Raw genomic sequence first — 23,393 nt, 5'->3', positions numbered from 1 at the left:
GCCCAGGTCTAATGGGATATTGGGCCTGTGGGGACTTTCTTCCGGGTAGTCCTGGGACTACCCGTGGGTGAGTCCCCATTGTCATCCCGAACCCAAAAGGTCTGTGATGATGCCCACCCCTCTCCCAGCCCCCCCCCATTTTCCTCCTTTGCCCTCATTTCTTGACACATCATTTCCTCACTTTAAACGAGATGGCATGTACACACACACACACGGAAAGCCCAGGTTTTTTGGTGTGAGTGTGGACACAAATCTGGCATGGATTTTGGTGCTGTCTGGAAGCACCCTGAGTATGGAAGGAATAGAAGAGGTGCTAGGAGATATAAAGATATACACACACTTCTCTTTTCCTTCTAGTATTCAGCACGGAGGCCTAACTGTACACATAAGCACACACACACACACACACACATATATTGTGCTTATAGGAGGGCAAGGGGCTTCTGACGCAGTCTATTGGCACTGTACCCCAAGTGGAATGGATCTTGCTCAAGCTTTGCTTTTCATAAAACACAAGAAGGATGTTATGAGATGATCTCCATTTGGCATTTGTTTTCAGTGATGAAAGGAGCGGATTACACCCACACACTGACTAATATAGCGTAACTAGAAATTTAATTTCTTACATTAAAGAGCTGTTTCGGTAACTTTTATATCAAGCACAGCCGTTGAATATAATTAGTCCACTCCAGAATAAATGCCAGTCTTCATCTGTAAGGACCGCAAAATTATGGTCAATTCTAGCTATTCAGCGGAACATAAAATGCCAACAAAACCAAACAAAAACCCTCTTTAAACCTGTGACTCTTACAGTGTTTCTCCCTTGCTAACTGTAGCAATATAATTAGATTTTGGGTGCCTAGGTGTATTCAGGCATGGAAATACCTCCTGTATCTGAAGTTTACAAAAAGGAATGTATTATATAGAGGAGGCTACGCCAGTCCATCCAATTTATTTTTGAGGATGAGTCAGAAGCAAGAGGAAGGCATGTGCAAGAAGTGGGGCTGAATTTTCAGTATGAATTAATCAGATTTTTTAAAGGAATTGTGTATTTGATTAAAATTTTCTTTTAAGACAGGTGTGAGAATTGTACAGACAATGGGCCATATGCAGCCCTAACTTTCCCAGACCCCAAAAGGCACTCCAAACTCTTTCTTTGAGAAATTGACTGGGGGGGGAGGGGGGAGGAGAGAGAGAGAGAGAGAGAGAGATCCCACTTGTTTTGGTGAAAGACTTACTTTTTGATGAGGCAGTTTGACTTCCACTCTCAGACAAGGAAAATTGCTTTGATGAATGGCAACCATGCTGCCTGCTTGGACATTAGAGCATGTTCACCCTTCCTGTTAAGCCAGTATTCAAATTGAAGGATATTTTATCACATGGTTCCCTTGTTGTTAATAGTCATATTAACAATTATGCATTATAACTCTGTGCAGGCCCATTGAAATGTAGGGAAATTTTTCATTTTGTATTGTAGCTGCTATTTGTTTCAACGGGACTTTTGTTTTCGACCCACCAACCTTTCCAGGTTAATAGTTAAAAAGTCGAATGCTATTTATCAGTGCATGCTCAGTATATTTATAAAAACGCACTAAAAATAATTCCTTACAATATACGAGGAACGTGGAATATTTAATTAATGTTGTAGTTCAATAAAGCCTTTTTAAATGTTAGTAATTTTGGCTTCATGCCTACAGACTGAAGAACGAAATTTTAAAATGTTGGGTAATGAATTAGTCACAATGATTTTAAACTTGCTTGTAAATATATAGGTACTGTAAAGAAGCAGAGAGCAGTATATTGCCACTTGGTAATTGACAACATTACTTTTAGTTAACAAATACTTGTAGGTGTGATATGTCTAATGCTTAGCAACAACAAAATTGCGTAGGATAGAAATGTGCTATATTGGGGCGGGGTGGATAAGAGGATACTGTTTTTTGAAAAATAATGCCCAAGTATATAGATTTACATGAAAACTGTACAGTCACATTCCTTTAGAAGCTTATTTTTGTAGTACATTTTGTATCACATTGCTGCAAGTCAAGAAAAGCTATACCCAAAGTGTTTGTGTGTGAACAAATGGTTACAGTTACATGTTTGTATATTGCTTTCTATTGCACAGAATTATAAGGCTCAAATTATAGGGCTCAAAGGCATATGAAAGTCATCCATTCCGGTTCCTTGCCCTAAAGCAGAACTGTGCACAAATTAACCCCCTTACAGATGAACCCACATTATCTAGATTATAGTGCACCAGAAGCAGTGATAGCCGTTAAGTCATGACATGCTAGAGGCAAGGAAGAGTTTAATAAAACAAACAAGTTCAAGCCTAGTGAATTTACGGATATATAGACGTGAGGAATTAAAACATAATGGCTATATCTTATTACCAACTCTGGTTTACATTTAAAAAATGGTATCATTATACATTTATTCTATTTACTGATAGCAACATCTTAATATTTCTAGACATGTATTGTTTGTGTATGTCACCTGCTGACTTGTGACACCCTCATGAATTTCATAGGCTTTTCTTAGGCAAGGATTACTCAAGGCTGGTTTGCCATTGCTTTCCTCTGAAATATAGCCTACAGCATATTCCTCAGTGGAAGGAAGTACACAAAAAGAAAGTTCCCCATCTTATCCTCCTTGCAGTCACCTTGGAAAGTCGTTTGATAGATGAAGAAGACTTATGGACAATATGCATGAGGATCTTGACCTGTATTTTGACCAAGCCCCAAAATCCTGCTCTGTTTTGTGGGGTGGGGCATACAAAGAACCACATGGATGATGGGAAACCTTCCTTCTTCCTTTAAGTTACTTTATCTTAGGACCTGAGCCAAATTAAGGGTGAGGGTGTGCGTATTTGTTGTTAATCAAGCACTTTGCATTTCCCCCCAAAGCTCATGGAACATGTATTCATTCATTAAGCTCCTTATCTCACTACACTTTATTCCATTTTAACTGCCAACATTTATTTATTTATTTACTATATTTCTACCCCCGTTCTTCTCACCCCGAAGGGGACTGAGTGCCACACTGCAAATACGCAGTGTAGAAATATAATACAATACAAATCAAACCACATTTAACATAAAGTACAAGACAAAAATCACATAAAACATAATAACGTCCAGAAATAAGATATAAATAAACATTAAGCATTAAAAAGCCAAGGAGGAACAGAGTCGAAAGTTGAGAGTCGGTAGAGAAGTCAGCAGCACCAATTCAAGCCAAGCCTGGTTTCAGTACTAAGTTGATGATCAAAGGGGGGCTGGTTGGTAAAATTCCCCGGTACTGTTGTCCTATAAGGTATCAGTGACTTGAAGTAACTTTGGGCAATGGCTACCTAGCGGCGAGGTCACAGCATGGTAGCAGGAGATGGCGGCGAGGGTAAAGCAGCTCTGCTGCACCAACTTCTCCAGGTCAATCCTGGGCAGTGGGAGGGAAGGCTGAGCGTAGTGCAGGTCAGGGAAGCCGCCAATCAGGTCGCAGCACTTGTTGCTTTCGCCGGTGGTCGGGTCTGCATGAGACCATAGGCACCCCAATGGAATCAAGCCTTCAGTAGACCTTTTGAACCTCACTAAACAACAAACCCCAGTAGTGTGATAAGGGTCTTCTTTGTGTTAAATGTGACCTTTATAACTGCCAGAGCAAGTTCTTGTCAACCTTTTATACTTGTCAGCAAGATATTTTGAAGGCCAGAGATATTATTTTACAAAATATAAGCAGCAATGTAAGATGATACAATGGGTGCTAAATGAAATCAATTATTTTGTGCAAAATGTAGTTTGCATTGTTTATATTATATTTGACACACGTATGATTCAGTCAATATGAAACTCACTTGCTCACAGATATTTTGATGTTTAGGGAAGAATAACTATTTTACATACAATCTGCAGGGGGGAAAAAACAGAATTCTCAATGGATGACTACTTTCCTTCAGGAAGAGCCTGAAAACTTGGCTATTCCAGAAGGCCTTCGTTGACTGATCCTTGTGGGATCATGTTATTTACCTATTAAGCAGTAGACCCTCTAGATTGTTTTTAGGATTCATTCAGCACTTTAAGTATTACACCTGCTGTATAATTATCCCTCCCTGATAACTTGATATTGCTTTGCACCTTGGCCTGGATGTTTTGACCCAAATAGGGATTTTAATATTATTGTGTATATTGACTTTTATGACTGTTTTTAATCATGTTGAAGTTTTACTGCTCGGTTTAATGTTTTATCTGATTTGTGCTGTCGTGTCTGGGCATGGCCCCATGTAAGCCGCCCCGAGTCCCTCCGGGGAGATGGGGCGGGATATAAGAATAAAATTATTATTATTATTATTATTATTATTATTATTATTATTATTATTATTATTATTATTATAGAAAAAAATTCAGCCTATAGATATTTTTATGGCTTTCTTTGGGTGCAGTTTGAAATCTGACTGGAAAAATTTCTGAAGTTGGAAATCTCATTTCATTTACTGGACAAATAAAACTTGTCAGATGCATTTTATATAATTTAGATGGATTGCTGGATGTCATGTCTGCATTGTCTAACTAGTAATGTATTGTTCCTTAATTTCCTTATTTTTATGAAAATGTTACTGCTGGCTTCATATGTTTTGCTTGAATATTACTTACATGCTATTCTTTCTTTTTATTTTTCCTCAAGGATTCAAGTAAATGACCAAATTGTAGAAGTTGATAGAATCAGTCTGGTCGGAGTTACACAAAATTTTGCTGCAACTGTTCTCCGAAATACCAAAGGAAAAGTCAGGTAATCTTGAGAGATTCTTACAGAGAACATTATACAATTGATGCTGGTGTGAAATTATATGATGATAAGAATACATCATTGTAAGTACATAGATTTTTACATATATATACCGTCATAAATTTTGCAATATACTAATGACTAAGGAAGAAAATGTAGGGAAAAGACTTTTTTTCTAGAGATCTTGATGGTATACTATTAAGGCATATTCATGTTAGTGTCAGCTGCACACATTTAAGCAGTTTGCTGTACATTATTCTGTTGATTATTACTTCAGATTTTCAAATGTACATACATACCCTTATATATGTGTGCATAAGTCAATTTCACGTGTAAGTCAGGGCCTTGGTTTGGGGATCAAAATTCTGGATTTTGATAGAACCTTTGAATTAGTGTGTATGTTTTGTATGTTTCACGTGTTTTGATATGGTCAAAATTGACTAATCAATAAAGAGTTGTTGTTGAATTAGTTGAAAGTCATTCGCAGAGAGGAAAAAATGCCAGCATTGTTGCAGGCAACCAACTACCCCAGGCCACCACCACTACCATTTTCCCATCTGGGCATTTAGAAGGGCCATTTGCCACTCTTTTCAGAGTAGGACATGGTTTCTTTAATATTGTTATTGTTAAGGTTAAGGTTTAGTATTGACTCTTATCAGTAAAGGAATAATCTTTTCTGGGTAGAGTGGCAAAAAGCAAGAAGTTGGTTCATCCCAAGAGAAATGAAAAGATGTACCGACCCTCCTCTACTGTCTTGGTGCTCCTTGTCTAGCCTAGGTATTCAGAAAAAACTAGAATTGACACCACAGCTTGTTTAAGACTCTTAATATGGACTAAATTCATGCTTTTCATCACCCTGCTCAGAGAAAGGAGTCATTCTTTTATATATATATAAGAGTTAAGGTACAGTACTTATACTGACCTATGGATAAGTTGACTCAGTTTTTGAAGGAGAATATTTGGGATATCATTTCTCAGTTTAAACATGAGTGTGTACAGTAATATAAAGATAATTAGTTATTGACTGTTTTTATTTTTATCTGTGGCCTGGGTTTGTTGAGTTACTGAACCTGTGAGTGGACTCCAAAAAGCCCAGAGGAGTGGGATGGCGTCCACGCCTCCCCTCTAGCCCCCCATTTGGGCCTCCAGACTTACCAGAGAGGCCTGCCGGCAGCACAGGCCTCTCCCTGTAGTACTCCTGGCGCAAGAAAATGTTCCCCCTCCCTGCTCCTGACATGTCATTTTCTTGCACCAGGAGTACTGTAGGGAGAGGCCCATGCTGCTAGCAAGCCTCTCCAGTACATTTGGATTCCCAAATGGGGAGCTTTGGGTGACTTCATTCCATCCAGGGGTTTGGGTTGGGGGTGGGGACTAAAACACGTGCGGAAGTGCGTTATTTTTACCCGTTTCCACACAAATTTTAGGCCCCTTCCACACTGACCCTATATCCCATGATCTCATACCAGATTATTTGATTATTCCAGATTATATGGCAGTGGAGACTCATATAAAACAGTTAATCTGGGATCAGATCCTGAGCTATAGGGTTTTAGGGTAGGGTGGGGTGGATTACTTTGTCTCAATCTAGTTTATATATCATTGAATATTTGCTGATATTTATTGCTAACTGCCTTGAGTCTCCCTAGGGAGATAGGGTGAGATATAAATGAATTATTATTGTTATTGTTATTGTTATTGTTATTATATAGAGCAATGTAGAAGGGGCCTTAGTTACTGCTCCAAGAGTTTGAATTGTTCCTGGAAACAAATTGGAAGCAATAAAAATTGCTTAATTGTGGAGAAATGTGTTGATAACTCTCCAATTGATAACCTGGTTACTGAATATTCTGGATCAGATGTGATTCAAAGGCAAAACAAAGACAAATAAAGCCCAGATGCTCTCAAAGCATAGATAACTGAGGCAAGGCTATCTCTGTCCAGGAGAGACCACAGCTTTATATCAAGTATCTCCGAAGTAGTGATTAAACACTGGAAGTTTAAGACGGTTTCTGTTTTCAGTTGCTACATTTAATGAAATGCTTTGACAAAGTCAAAATCAAATTATTTCAATTTTGGAAGGTATACATTCTTTTGGTAACCATTTTTAAGCCCCATATTTGTGGTTCCAACAGAATATTAATTATATCAACCCTTGCATTTCAAATCCTGTAAATTTTCAGATACTTTCAGCATTTGAAATTCAAGAGTTTATGTAATTAAAATAAAAAATAAAGGCAAACTGAAAGCAAAACCGCAAGTGTCTGTGTAGAGGTAGATGTACTGTATTCACAAATATAAAAAAAACGATTTAGCTACTTACATGCTCTGTATAGTTCTGGTCTCCTGGGATACTATATAACAGGAGACATCATTATGAAGAGAAGCTATTAAAATCATTAGGACAATAGAGCTGGCAGTTTTTCATTTAAATAAATAAATGATAACTTTGGGAGATAAGCATGAGATAGATTAAAATTGATACTGATGATGCGATAGGGGGAAGGAAAGAAGAATGGAAGGACAAAATTAGTCTATAATCCTTCATATGCAGGCAGCCAAATGCCAAATCTACATTCAGCAAATTAAATTATTTGGCAGGAGAACCAAGTTAAGCACAAGGAAGCACTTTCTGACAGAATTTGAAATTAATGTTGGATGAATGTATTGCTATAATGATATGATGAAGACCAACAGTTAAGGTACAGGTTGGGTGGCAGGGATAATGAGAGCTTTGGTTTCTGATAATTCATTGTGAAGTCTGTTTCATGCATAACATTATTAAAATACTGTAAAATTACCTTCAGGCTACATGTATAAGATGTATATGAATTTCATGTTTAGACTTGATATGCATCTCCAGCTATCTCATTACATATAAATACGTCAATATAGGTATTGCAAAAATTTTAAAAAACTGAAATCTAAAACAATTTTGGTCCCAAGCATTTTGGATTAGGGCTACCCTGAAAGAACCAGAATAAGAATCATGGAGTATGTATCAGTGACTGCTCAAGTGACATCGCTTATGTTCAAAGACATTTGATTTTGAAATGTCAAGGTGAAACAATGACAGTCTGTATTATTTTCTGCTTGTATGCACCCTGGGAAAACTTGGCTGGTTGCCTTTGTGACTAAGCATTTGGTTAAAGGGACCTTTACTCTGACCCAGTAAAGCAGTGCTTGCTGTTTTATGCCATTTCATGGTACACTGGTTCCTGTGGTGTCCTCCCTAGCCTTCCAGATTGACCCACAAGGATATTTTAAACAACAGTATTACCTGCATTTTTTCATGGAACATTTTAGTTGCAGGTGATTGGAGTTAATACTACCTAAGGGTTCAACAGTTCATGAATAACATGGCTGGCTGGCCCTGTTATCAGCCTCTCTCAAATCCTTCCCATTGCTCCTAGTCTTCTCACAGCTGGATACACAACATGTTGGATGAAATGTAAAGGAGACTTAAGACCACAATTGCAGGACTTCTCCATATGACATGTAAAGGGGGATGTGTTTTCTCAGGGATGGCAATTTCCCCCTCTCCACATTACATTGTTAATATTTACTCTGACACATTTCACCTGTACTGTACATAGATAGAGAAAAATGTTTTCACATTACACTAACTAAAATTTTTTAGGATCACCTTAAGCAGAACATCTGGAATCTTTCCCATCCATAATTATTTTGGATAGCGCAGAAATGATGTTGGCTTTTAAAGAATGTGGTTGCTTTGATCCCATTCTAACTACCATGGCTCTGTGCTATGGAATCCTGGAATTTCTCATTTTGTGAAGTACTTTGAGTGTTGGACTAGGACTCTGGGAGGCCAGGTTCCAAAACTCTGGTCAGCCATGGGAAACCACTGGGTGACTTTGGGCAAGTCACACTCTCTAAAAGGGAAGCAACAACCTCTCTAAATAAATTATGCCAGGAAATCACTATGATAGAGTCAGATAAGTGGGACCCAATTTGAAGGCATGACACAACAACAACAACAATAACAACAACATATTCAGAGTCCTCTACCAGAGACGTGTAGAACCTCACCATACTATAAATTATATGATTTAGTAGCATGCAGCCATGGCAGTTAAAATGGAGTCAAAATGATGTACCGTATATACTCGAGTATAAGCCGACCCGAATATAAACCAAGGCACCTAATTTTACTACAAAAAACCTGGGAAAACATTGACTCCAGTATAAGCCGAGAGTGGTAAATTTCAGAAATTAAAATAGATACCAATGCAATTACATTAATTGAGACATCAGTAGGTTAAATGTTTTTGAATATTTACATAAAGCTCAAATTTAAGATAAGACTGTCCAACTCAGATCATATCATTATTCTCATATTCTTCAATGTAAATGTGCTTATGTATCCTTTTAATAATAATAGAGTAAAATAATACATGTAATAATAATAATAAATACTGGAAAATAATACATGTAAATAAATAGAGTAAAATAATAAATGCAGTAATAGTAATAAGATCAGAGTAAAATAATAAATGTATTATTATTAATAATAAAAATAGAGTAAAATAAATATAATAGTAGCAACAATAATAGAGAAAAATAATAAATGTAATAATACCAATAATAACAGAGAAAAATAATAAATGTACCGTATATTCTCGAGTATAAGCTGACCCAAGTATAAGCCAACCAGGACCCTCACCTGAGTATAAGCCGAAGGGGGCTTTTTCAGTCTTAAAAAAGGGCTGAAAAACTAGGCTTATACTCGAGTATATACAGTAACTTTGCAGTGTGAAATAAACCTTATACCCACATACAGTTGCTGTCTGGTTGTCACTTTCTGTGAAAGTTCCCATACTTGGCTATCTTCTCTAACTGGAAGTAAAATGTTTGCCATTATAAGGATAAATAATAATAACAATAAACTTTATTCACATCCTGCCCCCTCTCCAAACAGGACTCGGGGTGGCTTACAAGAAATAAAAACAATAGTGCAAAACACAAATTTAAAATGTCAACATAATACATAAACAATAATACCAGAAGCAAAAAAAATATAATCCACAATACAAAAAGGGCAAAAATAAAAAAATTATACTTAATGGCAATATATAAAAAAAAAACCTGACAGATTGACATAACAATAACACAATAAAAATAACATGAACTTAATTTTTTTGCTGGGTTTAAACATGTTGTCAACCAGAGGCAAAACCAAATCAAGCCAGTTGGCATTGGTGCAGCTAAAAACCAGCATCACAGTAGAATTGTAATCAACCATTTTCGAACACCTACTTCCATATCCAATTTTTAAATTCTTTCCTAAAGGAAACTAGAAAGGGAGCCTGTCTAATTTCTTTGGGAGGGCATTCCAGGATGTATCTACCCTGTCAAATGAATGCAGTTTGATACCACTTTATTAACTGCTGTGGTTCAATGCTATGGAATCATGGGAGTTGTAGTTTTACAGTATCTTTAGCCTTCTTAGCCAGAGTACTGGTGCCTCACCAAACTACAACTCCTATGATTCCACAATATTGAACCACGTTGGTCATAGTGGTGTCAAACAGCATTCATTCTACAGTGATCAGCCTTGTATTATTTCCACAATAATAATACAATTTGTTTTCATCATCATTGTTACCAATTTTAATTTTAAGCATGTGTGTGGTGGACACATACATAATATACATTGTCATTGAAAACACTATGTAACACGATTTTTGTTCCTGGCTTATAAATGTAATTTCCTAATTTGTTCTGTCATAAAAACATGGAAAAGGTTTATTAAACTGGAAAAACATTCTTGTTGCGGAACATCCTAAAACACATTTTGCTTTAGTTTTTCAATGAATATCTCAGCGAGTTTCAACCAATTGTTTGTGGTAGTAAGTAATGCACAATTAAATAGGGATGACACTTTTAATCCAAGAACAGATTTTTTTTTCAAATTTTGTTACATAGTGTAAATCAGCTCCTTAAGCATTCCTTCAGCCCATCACCATCAACAAAATAGATTGAAGAGGTTTTAAATATGAGAAATTGTATTCAATAAATTATGCAAAACATTGTTTTCAAATAAATTGAACCTGTTTGATTTTCTCCTTACAGTAATTTGATCAATATCGCTTTAGAACACTTATATGGTATTACTGTCTAGTGACTTTGCCTCTTGCCAAGTTTCATGAGCATTTTTGAATGGTCATGACAGTAGAAGTCAGTGACCTAGAAAAGATTCTTCACTGTAGCTTCTGAATGTAATGTAGCTTGGTTATCTTTTACTAACACAGTGAAAAAAACAGAAATATGGCCTTTTCATTCTCCAACTACTGTAGTTTCAGCACAGGAAACAGAAGCATATTTGTCCTCATGAAATATATAATTTCAGCATTTTCATAATTGTGGGAACTTGTAAAGAATATGAAATCCTTCAGCTTGTTTAGCTCAAACTTACGGTTTTACAAGAGCAAAATCTGGTGTTTCAAGGGAACATATGAACAATCAAGTATCCTCTAAGGTTTAAGCTGGACAATTTTTTTATCAGAACAGTTGAAAATGTATAAATATCATAGCCTGATGAAAGAAATTGGTTACAGGAGGATATTTAAAATCCAATTACAATTAGATTATCTTCTGTTTTTACTTGGACTTCAAAACGAACAAACAAAAACCATGAATTTAAAATTGGTACATTCTATGGTTATTGTAGCAAGACTATTCTGCACTCGAAAATGGAAAACTAAAGAATGACCCCTAAAAGAAATTTGGATTACAAGAGTTTTATAATTGGCAGAAATTGTCAAGTTACCTTGATTACTGACAGGGAAACCTTGTTTTGTTCTGGATTTTGGGCCTGTTTGGATGTGTCCCTAGTGATGGGAGGTAGTAAGTCCATTTTATTATTTTATTTTGATTATTTTTCAATGGGGCAAGTTTAAATTATTCAATGGGTGAAATGATTGTTTTAAAACCTGTGTTCCTACTACCAGGATCTTCTGTCTCATTGCCTCATATATTGCCACCATATTTCTGTTATTCACCTGCTCTGTCCAATGACATAAAGTGGAATTGTGATTTTGGATACTTTGTTCTCAACTAGGCTTAAACTGTGGAGTTACCACACACTGTAAACTAAGGAGGTTGGAATGTCTACAGGTTTGGTAGATCGCCAACGGATTCCTATTTTATTACCGATGTGGGGGAGATCATAATCAGAAGTTAAAACAATGTTTTGTCTTCTGAGATTTACCACTATGCTATTATTTGAATTTGTAAGACATAAAATCAGCCAGTCTCTTTATGCCAATTCTAAACACTGAAAAGCATTTCAGAAGTATGACTCGGAGACATTTTATAGCCAGGTAATTTAAGGTGTATTAGAAGAGCCAGATAAACAAATGGGTCTTCTAGTACACTTTAAATTCCTTAGCTCACAGTCATATACTTCTGAGATGCTTTTCATTGCTTTTCAACCTTATAATAGAACAGATTTACTGTTTTTTTTAAAAAAATTCCACAGACAGGCATAGAAATTATCATTGGGCAAAACAGAATTAGAAACTGTCAACTTTGGCCGTAGTTTGGTATTACTGTAGTTGTAAGCCAAGTCCCTTATGTTGCAGTTAGTATAAAAATTCAATTTTTGCAGCTTATTGTAGTGGTTTCAGCTAGTTAAGAAGATCTGTGTCCGGCAAGCGTGAGCTAAACCAGATAGGTTAGGATAGAGAAACAAACTCACCAGGTTGAAGACAATTCACATAGGTTTATTACAATTGGGCCAAAAGAGATGCAAGTACAAGCAATTTACTTCAAAATGTACGAGCATAAAGATACAGAAAAATGGCCAAGTTTCAGTGGGTTTAATTTGTCTGTTAATTGTGCTAACTTTTGTTTGTTTCTACAGTGTCATTTATCTTTCTTGTATTTTTGTTATTGTTATAAACTGCCTTGAGGGCACTTATGGAGGAGGTGCTCAAAGGCAGTAGGTAAATGTCTTTCTAAATAAACAATCTTTTAAAAAGATTTTAAAAGATGCAAGCCAACTTACACAGTTCTGAAAGCCATTCAAACCTCCCATTCCCCCTCCCATGATTGCCTAGAAAGGAGGCTGGTCAGGAGCTGCACCAGGATTGACTGAGAGTTCTGTTGATATCACCACCTTCAGGCGGGGAGAATGGCTGCTGGGGATTGGCAATAGCGACGCCCCCTGGGAGGGGTAGTCCAGCAAAACAAATGGCACAGATATGTTGATGAGCTTTTGGTTAGCTCAAATGTCCAGTTCCATGCCATAGATATGGATCTCAGGAAACAAAGTTGCAAGACCCAAGGGACAAAGGTGCTGATCATGGGTAATCAAGGGCTTGGCTGTCAATAAAAGAGTTAACAAATGCACATACTCTAAGCTTCTATTTCCCTGAAGGAGTTGCAGATTCTTAGCTTCATGTGATTTGTACAAACATCCTGCTTATCTGGCTGGCAAGGGAGATCGCCTATTTTTACATACACACAATGGATCTGATTACTATCTGGCTTGGGAAATAGCCAGAGGGATTTGCCCAAAACTTTCCATTTTCAGGGGATTATTTCAGCAGGATCACGAAGGGGTGGCTGTCTCTGAGCTACATTTTGATATATTTCTATAAGGTAGTTTATATATATCTTATACAAGACATAGATACAGTTCATAGTTGAAAGATGCAAGTTACACAAAAATTATAATGTAGATAAAATTTATTAAAGGGTAGGTATGATATAGTTCATGGGGGTACAGCTGCTGCTGGGTTCATTTTCAATATTCTGAAGCCTCGAACTTGCGCAACTTCAGACCTCCCAAAAGGATTTTTAATAAAAGAAAAATCATATATTTCTTTGTGATTTCTTAGTGAATTATAAATCATTGGGGAGGGGGGTGTTAACATGGCTCGATAACATTATGCCCACTTCCAGTTTTCAAAATCGGGGTGGCATGGATTATCTCATCATATTGGGTGAGAGCAATTGCTAAAGAGAGGGGTTGTCACCTTTGTTCTGTTAGTAATTGGATTTGTGGTCGTCTCCCCCATTCCTTCAGATGTTTGTCTATACTGTGTCAAATACATAGGGAAACCATTGTGTCCAGCTCATTTTCTTGAGTTGAACACCATGATCCTATCACTTTCCTTGCATTAAGCTGTAGGGCTTCATTTTTTACTGCTGCAAAGATCTCATGAGAAATGGCTGTTGTTTTATCATCATGCTTTTCATATTATTTAATACAGATCCATAATTTGATAGAGAAAATGCATCCTGCTTCCTATCTGGTTTAGCTGTATTTATGTATCTCATGCTGAAATGGAATTTCCCATCACTGCATTCACTCTTAAAAGTACAAAATATGTTTTATGTTCACACATTTTCTTCCTGTAGCTTTAATGGCCACAAGTATTATCATCTGACAGAATTTAGATAGTTCTTGATGATTAAGCCAACACACGTCCAAGCTCATCATAGAAACAGCCATTTGGGATCAGTATGTCATGTGGCTACTAAGATGTAGCTACTCTTGTTATCATTCTTCCTAGGATCTTTATTAGATTATATTGCCATGGATGATGGATATGACAAAAATCTCCCCTATCTAGATTTGCATATACAGTGAACCCTTGATATTCTCCCCATGGATACAAAAATCTGTGGATGGTCAAGTCCCATTATGTACAGTGTACAGTGTTTGGGTTTTTTTTGGATTTTTTTTGGGGGGGGAAGGAAATATTTTCAAGCCATACATGGTTAAATCCATGGATACAGACTGTGGATAGGAGAGCCAATTGTGCTGCTGTTGTGAAGCTCTGCATCTTAATTGTTTCCTAGATTTAGCTGCTGCTCCCTGAAGCAGTCCTATTTTCTGCAGAAGGGAAATGCTTATTTAATGTGCCTCTTGTTGCCTGACTAACCACCAAGCCAAAATGTAATCTCCTTCTCTCACCTCATCAGTCCACAGTATTATGCTCTTTAGAGCTACATCATCTGTATGGAATAGTATCCATTAAAATGTTAGGAATCACATCTTACAATAGAGAAAACAAGGGCCTAAATCAGGACTGGAAAGTAATTTCCATGCTTCACATTTTGTTTGATCTCTTCTGCTTAATATTTAGATTTGCTTTTTAGGGCCAATATTGCTTTTTTTTAAAAAAAATAGTTGATTGTTTCACACATATATACTCACCTTTTACTGCCTTTATGCAGAGGAATTTTTGTAATTGTCTCTTAGGCTGACAGAAGATTACTTACCCAAAGCCACCCAGTGAATTTCTGTGTCTGAGAAGGAACTTGAACATTAATCTCTAAGACTTTTAATCCAACATTCAAACTACTACACCACATTTGCACTCTTATGTATTTTTATCCCCTTTTCCTTTCCACTCTGTGGAACTCAAGGCAGCATGCATGGAGGGTCTCTAGTCAGTCTGATCAAAGTCATAGTTTCTCTTAGCTTAAACAAAGTAATTATTTACAATGCCTTCATAACATGCCCTTGGACCAGCCTCATCAAAAATAAATAGTAATTTCCAAAGCAGAGCATCTTACACTGAGATGATTTCTCGCAGTTATAAGATACCACTAATATCACAGTGCACAATCTAACAGGCAGCAGTCTTGCAGAACACACATTGATTTCAGAAGATTTGTGGAAGTCAATTTTTTGTACACATTGGATATTGTATGTTCCTTTCTACTAATGTGACTTCACTGGTTATTATGCTCTGTTCTCTATAATCATATAGTTTGCCTCATAGCACTGTCTTGCCAGTCCTAAAGTACATGTCTAGTTCTAGTGAAACGATAATAGGAAGCATATAATTAGCTAGGTTCTTGAAGTGTTCTTATGCTTCGTTGGCTAATCTTTCAGGCCGTGATTCAGAGCAATATGAGTCTTTTATGCTGGTTTCTGCCTACATAATCAGAATTGGAATATATTTAAATATTTAATTAAACATTTTGAACTCAGATATTCTCTGCCTGTACACTTTTTCAAAACTTTCAGTGTGCCCCCTTTCAAAGCATTGTTTATTGTGTTTGGAACATCTTTACGATCCATTGTACATTTGAATATCCACTGATCTTATATAATAGCTTCTAAAAGTGGGGTGCATAAGATGAAGACTCTTATGCAGCTGCAATCCTTTTTTCTGCCACGTCTGGCAGAAAAGTTTGGGAGTCAGTATAGTTTTAATACTAGAGTAAACTTCCAGAGGCCAGGGCTCAAATCCACACTTGGCCATGGAAACCCATCGGGTGACTTTAGGAAAAACACTTTCTCTCATCCTAAGAAAAAGGCAATGGTAAAGCTCATCTGAATAAATGTTCCCAAGAAAACTCGATGTCTGAATCAGCTTGAAGGCATGTAAAAACAACAAGAGTAGTTCTTCAGAACCATATGTTTACATTTGTTGTACAGGAATTCTTATTATCATTATCATTATACTTATACCCCGCTTTATCTCCCTGAAGGAGACTCAAAGTGGCCTGATATAAAAGCATTAGTATGCAATTTAAAATACACAAATATACAAACTTTAAAACAGAATTAAACACAAACAACATTAAAAAATCACAGTTAAAATCCATCAAAACATATTCAAAGTTAAAAACCCCAGCACCCTCTGACTAGATCTTAAACACCTCCATCTTTAAAAACCTGTTTGAATAAGAATGTTTTAGCCTGTCGCAGGAAATACAACAGGGTGGGGACCATTCTGGCTTCCCTGGGCAGGGAGTTCCAGAGTCAAGGGGAAGCCATCGAGAACGCTCTCTCTCTCTCTCTTTTCCACCAACCAAGCTTGAGATGCAGGTGGGATTGAGAGAAGGACCTCTTCTGAAGATCTCAGCCCACACAGGTTCATACATGGGAATGTGGTCAGCAAAATAGCCTGGACCTGGAACATCTAGGACTTTAGAGGTCATTACCAGCACTTTGAATTGTGCCCGGAAACAGACTGGAAGCCAGTGGGCCCGCTGCAATGGGGGGTTATCTGCTCCCTATAACCACCCCCAGTTAGCAACTTGGCTGCAGCTCTTTTGACCAGCCACAGTTTCCAACCACCTCTTCAGAAGCAGCCCCACATGTAGCTTGTTACAGTAATCCAGACGTGATGTAACTAAGGCATGTACCACCGTGGCCAGATCTGGCTTCTCAAGAAATGGGTGCAGTTGGTGCACACGTTTTATTGTACAAAAGCAGGCCCTCCTTGACACCGCAGATACCTGTGCCCCCAGGTTCAATGTCAAGTCTAAGAGGATCCCTGAACTGCAAACCGGTGTCTTCACGGGGAATGTGCCCCCATCCAGCACAGGCTGGCATAATTGTAGTTAACAGGTTTATATTTATCATGAATTTCACTCCGGTGGCTTTTCTGCAAGCCTTCAACATCCTGTGTGTCCAATTATGTGGTCTTGCAGTAAGACTCTGATCTCATCATTATATATGAGATCATTTAATATTTCCCTTTTGGAAGTCTTCATTGGCAACTTTGCACATACCAAATTACTTTCATGTCTGCTTCTTTTTTTTCTTTTCTTTTTTTTGACTTCATGTCTGACAAATGACTTGGCAGAAGAAATGCTCTTGAGAACTTTCTGTTGCAGACACTTGAGTATATTTTTGAAGAATTCATAGCAGTAGCACTTCACCTCAAGCAGTCTCTCTCAAGCTTGGAAAGCTTTCTAAAACTAAGGGCCTGTGAGTCAGAGCTTGGAGTACTGAGTTTGGCGTTATTAATTCTTCTAGACTAGAACCATGTCATCTTTCAGCCAGCATTGCCAACTTCCAGCTGGCTAGGGCATTCTAGTACCGCAAAAACAAATTTTCCAAGCTTTGCATATGTTAAATAAAATAAATCTATAAAGTAGTCTTCAAGGACTGGCCACAAAATTTTAGATCTATATCTCTGAATTTAACATGTATTCTGTCCAGAACAATTCTAAATGCAGCCATGCACTTGTTTTAGATGAATGTGCATAACAGAGTGAAGAGGGAGCAAGAGAATGAATTAATGAAAAAAATGCTATTTATTATTCTGCTTTCATACATTAGATGCAGTGGGAAAGTTTGCAAAAGTTTCTTCCATATGATATGTATTAGCTTATAAGGTGCCATATTGGGGTGTTTAGTGTACAGATAAGGAGAAGAAAAGAAATTATTTGTGTCTCACTGATGTTCTCCTCAGGTTTATAATTGGCAGAGAAAAGCCAGGGCAAATGAGCGAAGTGGCTCAGTTGATTAGCCAGACCTTAGAGCAAGAACGTCGCCAGAGAGAGCTTTTGGAACAACACTATGCACAGTATGACGCAGATGACGATGAGGTAACATGTTTCTTCCTTCTTTTGTAACTTCATGAAGTTCCCCTTTCCTTGTCTCCTTTCATTTCACTCTCTCCCCGGTGTTTTGTTTAATTGCAACTGGGAACAGTTCCTCCTGCAAATGAAAAAGCCCTGCATGACTGTTCTGCCCTGCATGATCATCATCATAATCATGCTGTGCACAATAAATCTCTCTTTAAATATGTAATATTCTTATCACTTGAATGTTCAATATAGAGGACGAGATAAAATTCACTCTGGAACGGAGCAAAAGAATTGCTTTTTTGAATTTCAGCTAGGACAGTAGTGTTCATAGCCACTAATGGCCCCAGTGCACTGTTGTGCTGCTTTCATTATCTTTTATTGTTTTAATTTAAAAAGTATCAGTTCCTCATCGTTCATGGCTGGTGGCCAAATTACTGCAGAAAGAGAGGAAATTCTCAGTTATCAAGCCCCTTGGAGGTCCTATTTGTATAAATTTATGTGGTGAAATAAATCATGAGAAAAGTAGTTTAGGCAGTTGCCTTGTGCAGATTAAAATCAGTGGTTTATGTTAATGTTCCCCAAACTTTGGTCCTCCAGGTGTTTGTGACTTAAACTCTGAGAAACCCAAGCCAGCTTGCCCATCTGTCAGCTATTCTGGGGGCTAAAGTCTGTAACACCTGGATGACCAAAAGTTGGAAACTACTGGTCTATATAGATAATTATTCTCTACATTGGCTGGCAGTTGCTATTTTTAGACACATTATTTCCAATTTTTACCTTGACCTGCCAATATGGAATATTTTGTAGCTAACTATATGACCTGTGTCCATTATTTGTTTTACATGGTGAATAGTGTATATATATTGTGAATACTCATAAAGTGTCATAACAGAATTTGCCATGTCAAATGAGTTTCTTATTTCTTAAGCTTTGGTAAACACCAGGTGTCACATCGCAACCTATGGCACTTTCATATAATTTACCGCATGAAATTGAGAAGGAAAACATGTCTAGTGGTGATTTTTACATTTCAAGAAATATCGTATATCTTCTGCCTTTAAATAAATACTGATGTCCAGGATGGGCTACAGTTTGTTAAATAATGCCAGAAATAAAAAAGCAGCATAAAATAGAACAGTCTACAAAGTAAATTGAATTAGAGCCATTGTGGTATAATGGCTTGAGCATTGGACTGTGACTCTGAAGTTCAAATCCCTTCTCAGCCATTGAAACCCACTATGTCCTTCAATAAGTTATACTCTCAACCTCTGAGGAAGTCATAAAACTATCAAGAAATCTTGCCAAGAAAACACTGTCAATAGGTTTAGTTTAGGGTTGACACAAATCAGAAATGACTTGAAGATACATAAAGAAAACACCAATAAACAGCCAGTTCCATATTATTAGACCATGAAGGATCAGGATAATAACACAATTGTTATGAAGCAAATGGAAAGTGCTGAGCCAGTTCCTATGAAGGAAGTCTCAGAAAGAGGAAAGGCAGAAAACTAGGTACTAAACTTCTAGCTAATTAAAGCTGATAGCAAGTTCCTATGGGAGAAAATGGTTTTTCAGTAGCCCGTCACCATGACTTTGTGTTAAAATGACTGTTTTTAATTATACCTAAAAGAAAACTGGAAATATTTTAATTATTGGCCAAATGCAGTTTATTTAGGAAGCCTACGTGAATAAACTGATTGCTGTATTCTAATACGTGTAAGCGTATGCGTGCCTTCAAGTCACCTGTCGATTTATGGCAACCCATTGAATTTCATAGGGTTCCCTTAGGTAAAGAATACACACAGGTGGAACTATAACCTAAAGCTCCTAGCATTCCTTGGTGGTCTTCCATCCAGGTACTAACCAGGGCCGAACTTGTTTTACTTCCAAATTCAGCTGGGATCTGATGCCTTTGTGATATTTCGGTCTAGTGAACCTGCTGAATTCTTCAAATATTTCTCAGTGGCAGCCTCACATACAAAGTATTTCTAATTTATTAATTTTGTCATTTCCTAATAAATAAAATGCAATTAATTTTTTATCATAAAAAATAACTCAATCCAAGATATAATAGATTAAAATATCAGAAACAAACAAACACATTTGGAAGAGAGAAGCATAAACAGCTTAAAACTAAAAGTCTGTCCTAAAGCCCATCAATCTGGCAGGTCAGGTGTATGTCAGTATAATCTTAGGGATTAAATATAACCTGAGCAGACCTTCATAGTCATAATATTTTTAGAGTAGATGCCAACACATTCATTCATTCATTCATTGTAGATTTATTTGAGAAAAAAGTAAGTTATGTTAGTTCTAAACAGCTAAATTAAGCAAGTTACCTAGGACCCTCCAATTTTCTTGGTCACACATTATTTGAAACTCAAATGTTTGTTGTTTTACACAATAAAAATTGTGGATCTTGCATTTTATTTGAAAATTTTGCCAGATTCCAATCTGAATTTAAATCATTCAGGATAATTGTTCGAGCCTTGGTGTGACTGATATTTTGATAAATTATGTTTTTATTGTGGAGGATTATGTTGCCTCTATATTAAGAGTGGAGGTTGTTAATGCACAGAAGCATCATTATCTGTCCAGGCAGGAAATTACTTTTTATCTCTCTTTAATTAGTTTTGAAGGTGGTGTTGTATAAGGAGATGATACAGCCATTGTTCCCACACACACTTTTTTTTTACATGCTTGCAGTGTATATTGATGAAAAATGTTGTTTGTTATATTCTTCCTAATTATTTTGTTCTCTTTTCTTGTTCTTAGAGTTGGAGAGCAATGGTAAACCTTTCCCAGTTTTGTAAATGTGAATTAACATGCAGCTGTATTGCTCCAGTTGTGTGCCTTCAAGTCATTTCTGATGTATGACAACCATAAGGCGAACCTTTCATATAGTTTTCTCATTAAGATTTGTACAGAGGTATTTGCCATTGCCTTCTACTGAGACTGAGAGATTGTGATTTGCTCAAGGTCACACAATATGTTTCCATGGCCAAGTAGAGATCCAACTCTTGGTCTCTCAGATTCCTAGTTCAACATTGAAAACACTATATCATACACACTCTATGTAACAATATAGGCCCTAGTCAGATTATAAAGAGAGATAAAATTTGCACACACGTTTATTTTTCCATCTGCATCCATGCATGTCAGCTTCTTTGTTTCTTACCTCCTTAAAAAATAAGAAAACTTTCTTACTGTTATTAGATGCCCATTGTACAACACAATCTCTATATGGGATCACCAACATATCTGATTAAGCTGTGCAGATTCTGAGATGTACATTGTCCATCAGACCCAGGTGGAATCTGATTTTGCAGTCCATTTGGCAGAACAAACCTTCAGCTGTTGCTTTGAATCCAAATGTTTATCTTACAGATACAATCGTTGTAATTTGGACATTGTGGGGGCCTTTTGGGTATTAGATATTAGAGGAGATACTTCTGGGAGGATGGAACAAAGGAAAATATTGCATTTGTGATACATTCTACAAGAAAGATAGGAAACTTGGCCTACCAGATTCTGCGGCAATGTAGTTCCCGTAATTTCTCGCCATTGGCTAGGCTACCTAAGTCTGATGAGAACTGCAATTCAACAAAATCTAGAGGGTCACAGTTGCCCAGCCATATTCTATACACTTCTCAGTTCTTTATATGTGAGTGTAGAACAGGTATGATGAATCTTTGTGATCCTTCATACATTCTTGAACCTTGTCTCCTATCAGACCCAGCCTGCGTGTTTGGGGAAAATGCGTAATGTTGTCATCAGCATCTGGATAATTCTTTGAGAAACACTGAGTAGAACACATAAAACTTATTGATCCTAATATTATTGTAAAAAAAGATTTTACTTAATGTTTATTATCAACTGTTTTAGCGTACTCAGAGAAAATTTCATGGAACCTCAGGCAACTACAATAAAAATAACAACTGTTATCTTAAAAAGGTTTGTAGAAAAAGTAACTCATCTTTGATTTTTCGCTTCTTATGCTACACTAATTATAGTCTAATACGCAGCTTATAAAATCAGTGTAATTTCTAAACAACTAATATTGCTGCAGTCCCTCCTTCATTTATTGAGCTGCAGGCCAAAACATGATCCCTTTTCGTGATATACCCCCCCCCCCCCAATTTGTCTCATACTAATTAGTATGTGACTAAAATAATTTTAATTATTCTAATTTCTACCTTGATTTCTTTGAGTTAGAGGAAACCAGCAGATGGGGAAAATATTACAGATGTGTCCCTGGTTAGAGTAAAGATAATTACAAACTATAAGAGATTCCCAATAAATGTTCATTGGGTTAATGTATTGTGAAGCAACAAAACAACAATGGAATTATTGGAGACGTGTGGCTTCTGTTATCCACTCTGCCCCAATCTGTGGGTTTTTTTGTAGTTTATAATACAGGAAACATATTCAGGATACAGGTATATTTAATTGCACATTTCTTTTACTAGATGATACTCGGATATTCACACCTCTTACTGACATCTATTTTGACCCATAGTAGAGCTTTAAAAAAGACAGGAGTGTCCTTTAATGAAACTTTCTACTTCTGTACTTTAATTTTTTCTGACTGCATGACTAATGCAGTCAGCTATAAGTATCCTAAGAAGTAATTTTCCCAATAACTTCTGTTATAATTTGACAGAACGTGTAATGTACTTCAAGTGCAATAATATACTAACTTGCCTTGAAGTTCAGTAGCAGTAAACTCAGTAGAATGTCCTTGTGAATAAGTGTGTATAAGTGGAGCTCTTACTCTTGCAAAGAACAATAGCTGAAAAGATATGATTACTTTGAAACCGAGTGAGGAGAGATGCTTTAGAAAATATGACGTAGAGATACAGGAATAAGTAGTCCTCCTGATTAAAGCAAATGCAAGCTATTGCCGGTATGACCAGAGAATATGTATGGTTCTTACAGCCTCTCAGAGGCCAACAGCTTGTAAATGAATGGGTGGTGTGGCCTCCAAATGTTGGATAGCAATGCCCATCAGCCTTAGCCATCACAGCTAATGGTGTGGGAGGGTGGGTGTTGTGGTCCATCAACATGTGGAAGGACCCATAATCCCTATCCTGGTACTAAAGCAATCTTTGCTTATATGGTGATGGGGCAGAGCACATTTGGACAACCTTTCATGTCTCCTAAATAGCTGTATCTGTATGTTGCCATAGAGAGCTAGGCTACCTAATAACTTCCACATGTTTTGTACTACATTTCTCACAACTGATTTCACAGGAATGGTAATTCAAAACATCTGGAGGGCACCAAGTTATGTAACTCTGGTGTAGCAG

The 23,393-nt window shown here is 37.0% G+C and overlaps 1 protein-coding gene across 10 annotated transcripts in view; it reads left to right on the top strand.

The window, feature by feature from the left end:
• Window positions 1–23,393, top strand: part of ppp1r9a (protein phosphatase 1 regulatory subunit 9A) — a 164,125-nt gene that overhangs the window by 88,191 nt on the left and 52,541 nt on the right. For 5 of the 10 annotated variants that reach the window (XR_010007119.1, XM_062983848.1, XM_062983847.1 and 2 more), the window contains exons 4-7: window positions 4,678–4,782; window positions 17,967–18,102; window positions 20,860–20,955; window positions 21,970–22,038. Coding sequence is in view for 9 of the 10 variants with exons in the window: in XM_062983848.1 (XP_062839918.1) it covers window positions 4,678–4,782; window positions 17,967–18,102; window positions 20,860–20,955; window positions 21,970–22,038 (406 nt within the window). In the remaining variant the exon portion in view is untranslated. The remainder of the gene's footprint in view (window positions 1–4,677; window positions 4,783–17,966; window positions 18,103–20,859; window positions 20,956–21,969; window positions 22,039–23,393) is intronic. The other 5 variants (XM_062983851.1, XM_062983850.1, XM_062983852.1 and 2 more) reach the window with 2 other exon arrangements.

Source organism: Anolis carolinensis, chromosome 6, assembly GCF_035594765.1.
Source record: "Anolis carolinensis isolate JA03-04 chromosome 6, rAnoCar3.1.pri, whole genome shotgun sequence".
Taxonomy (NCBI): Eukaryota; Metazoa; Chordata; class Lepidosauria; order Squamata; family Dactyloidae; genus Anolis; species Anolis carolinensis.
The sequence above is the reverse complement of the archived record's forward strand: the minus strand, read 5'-3'. Positions and strand labels throughout refer to the sequence as shown.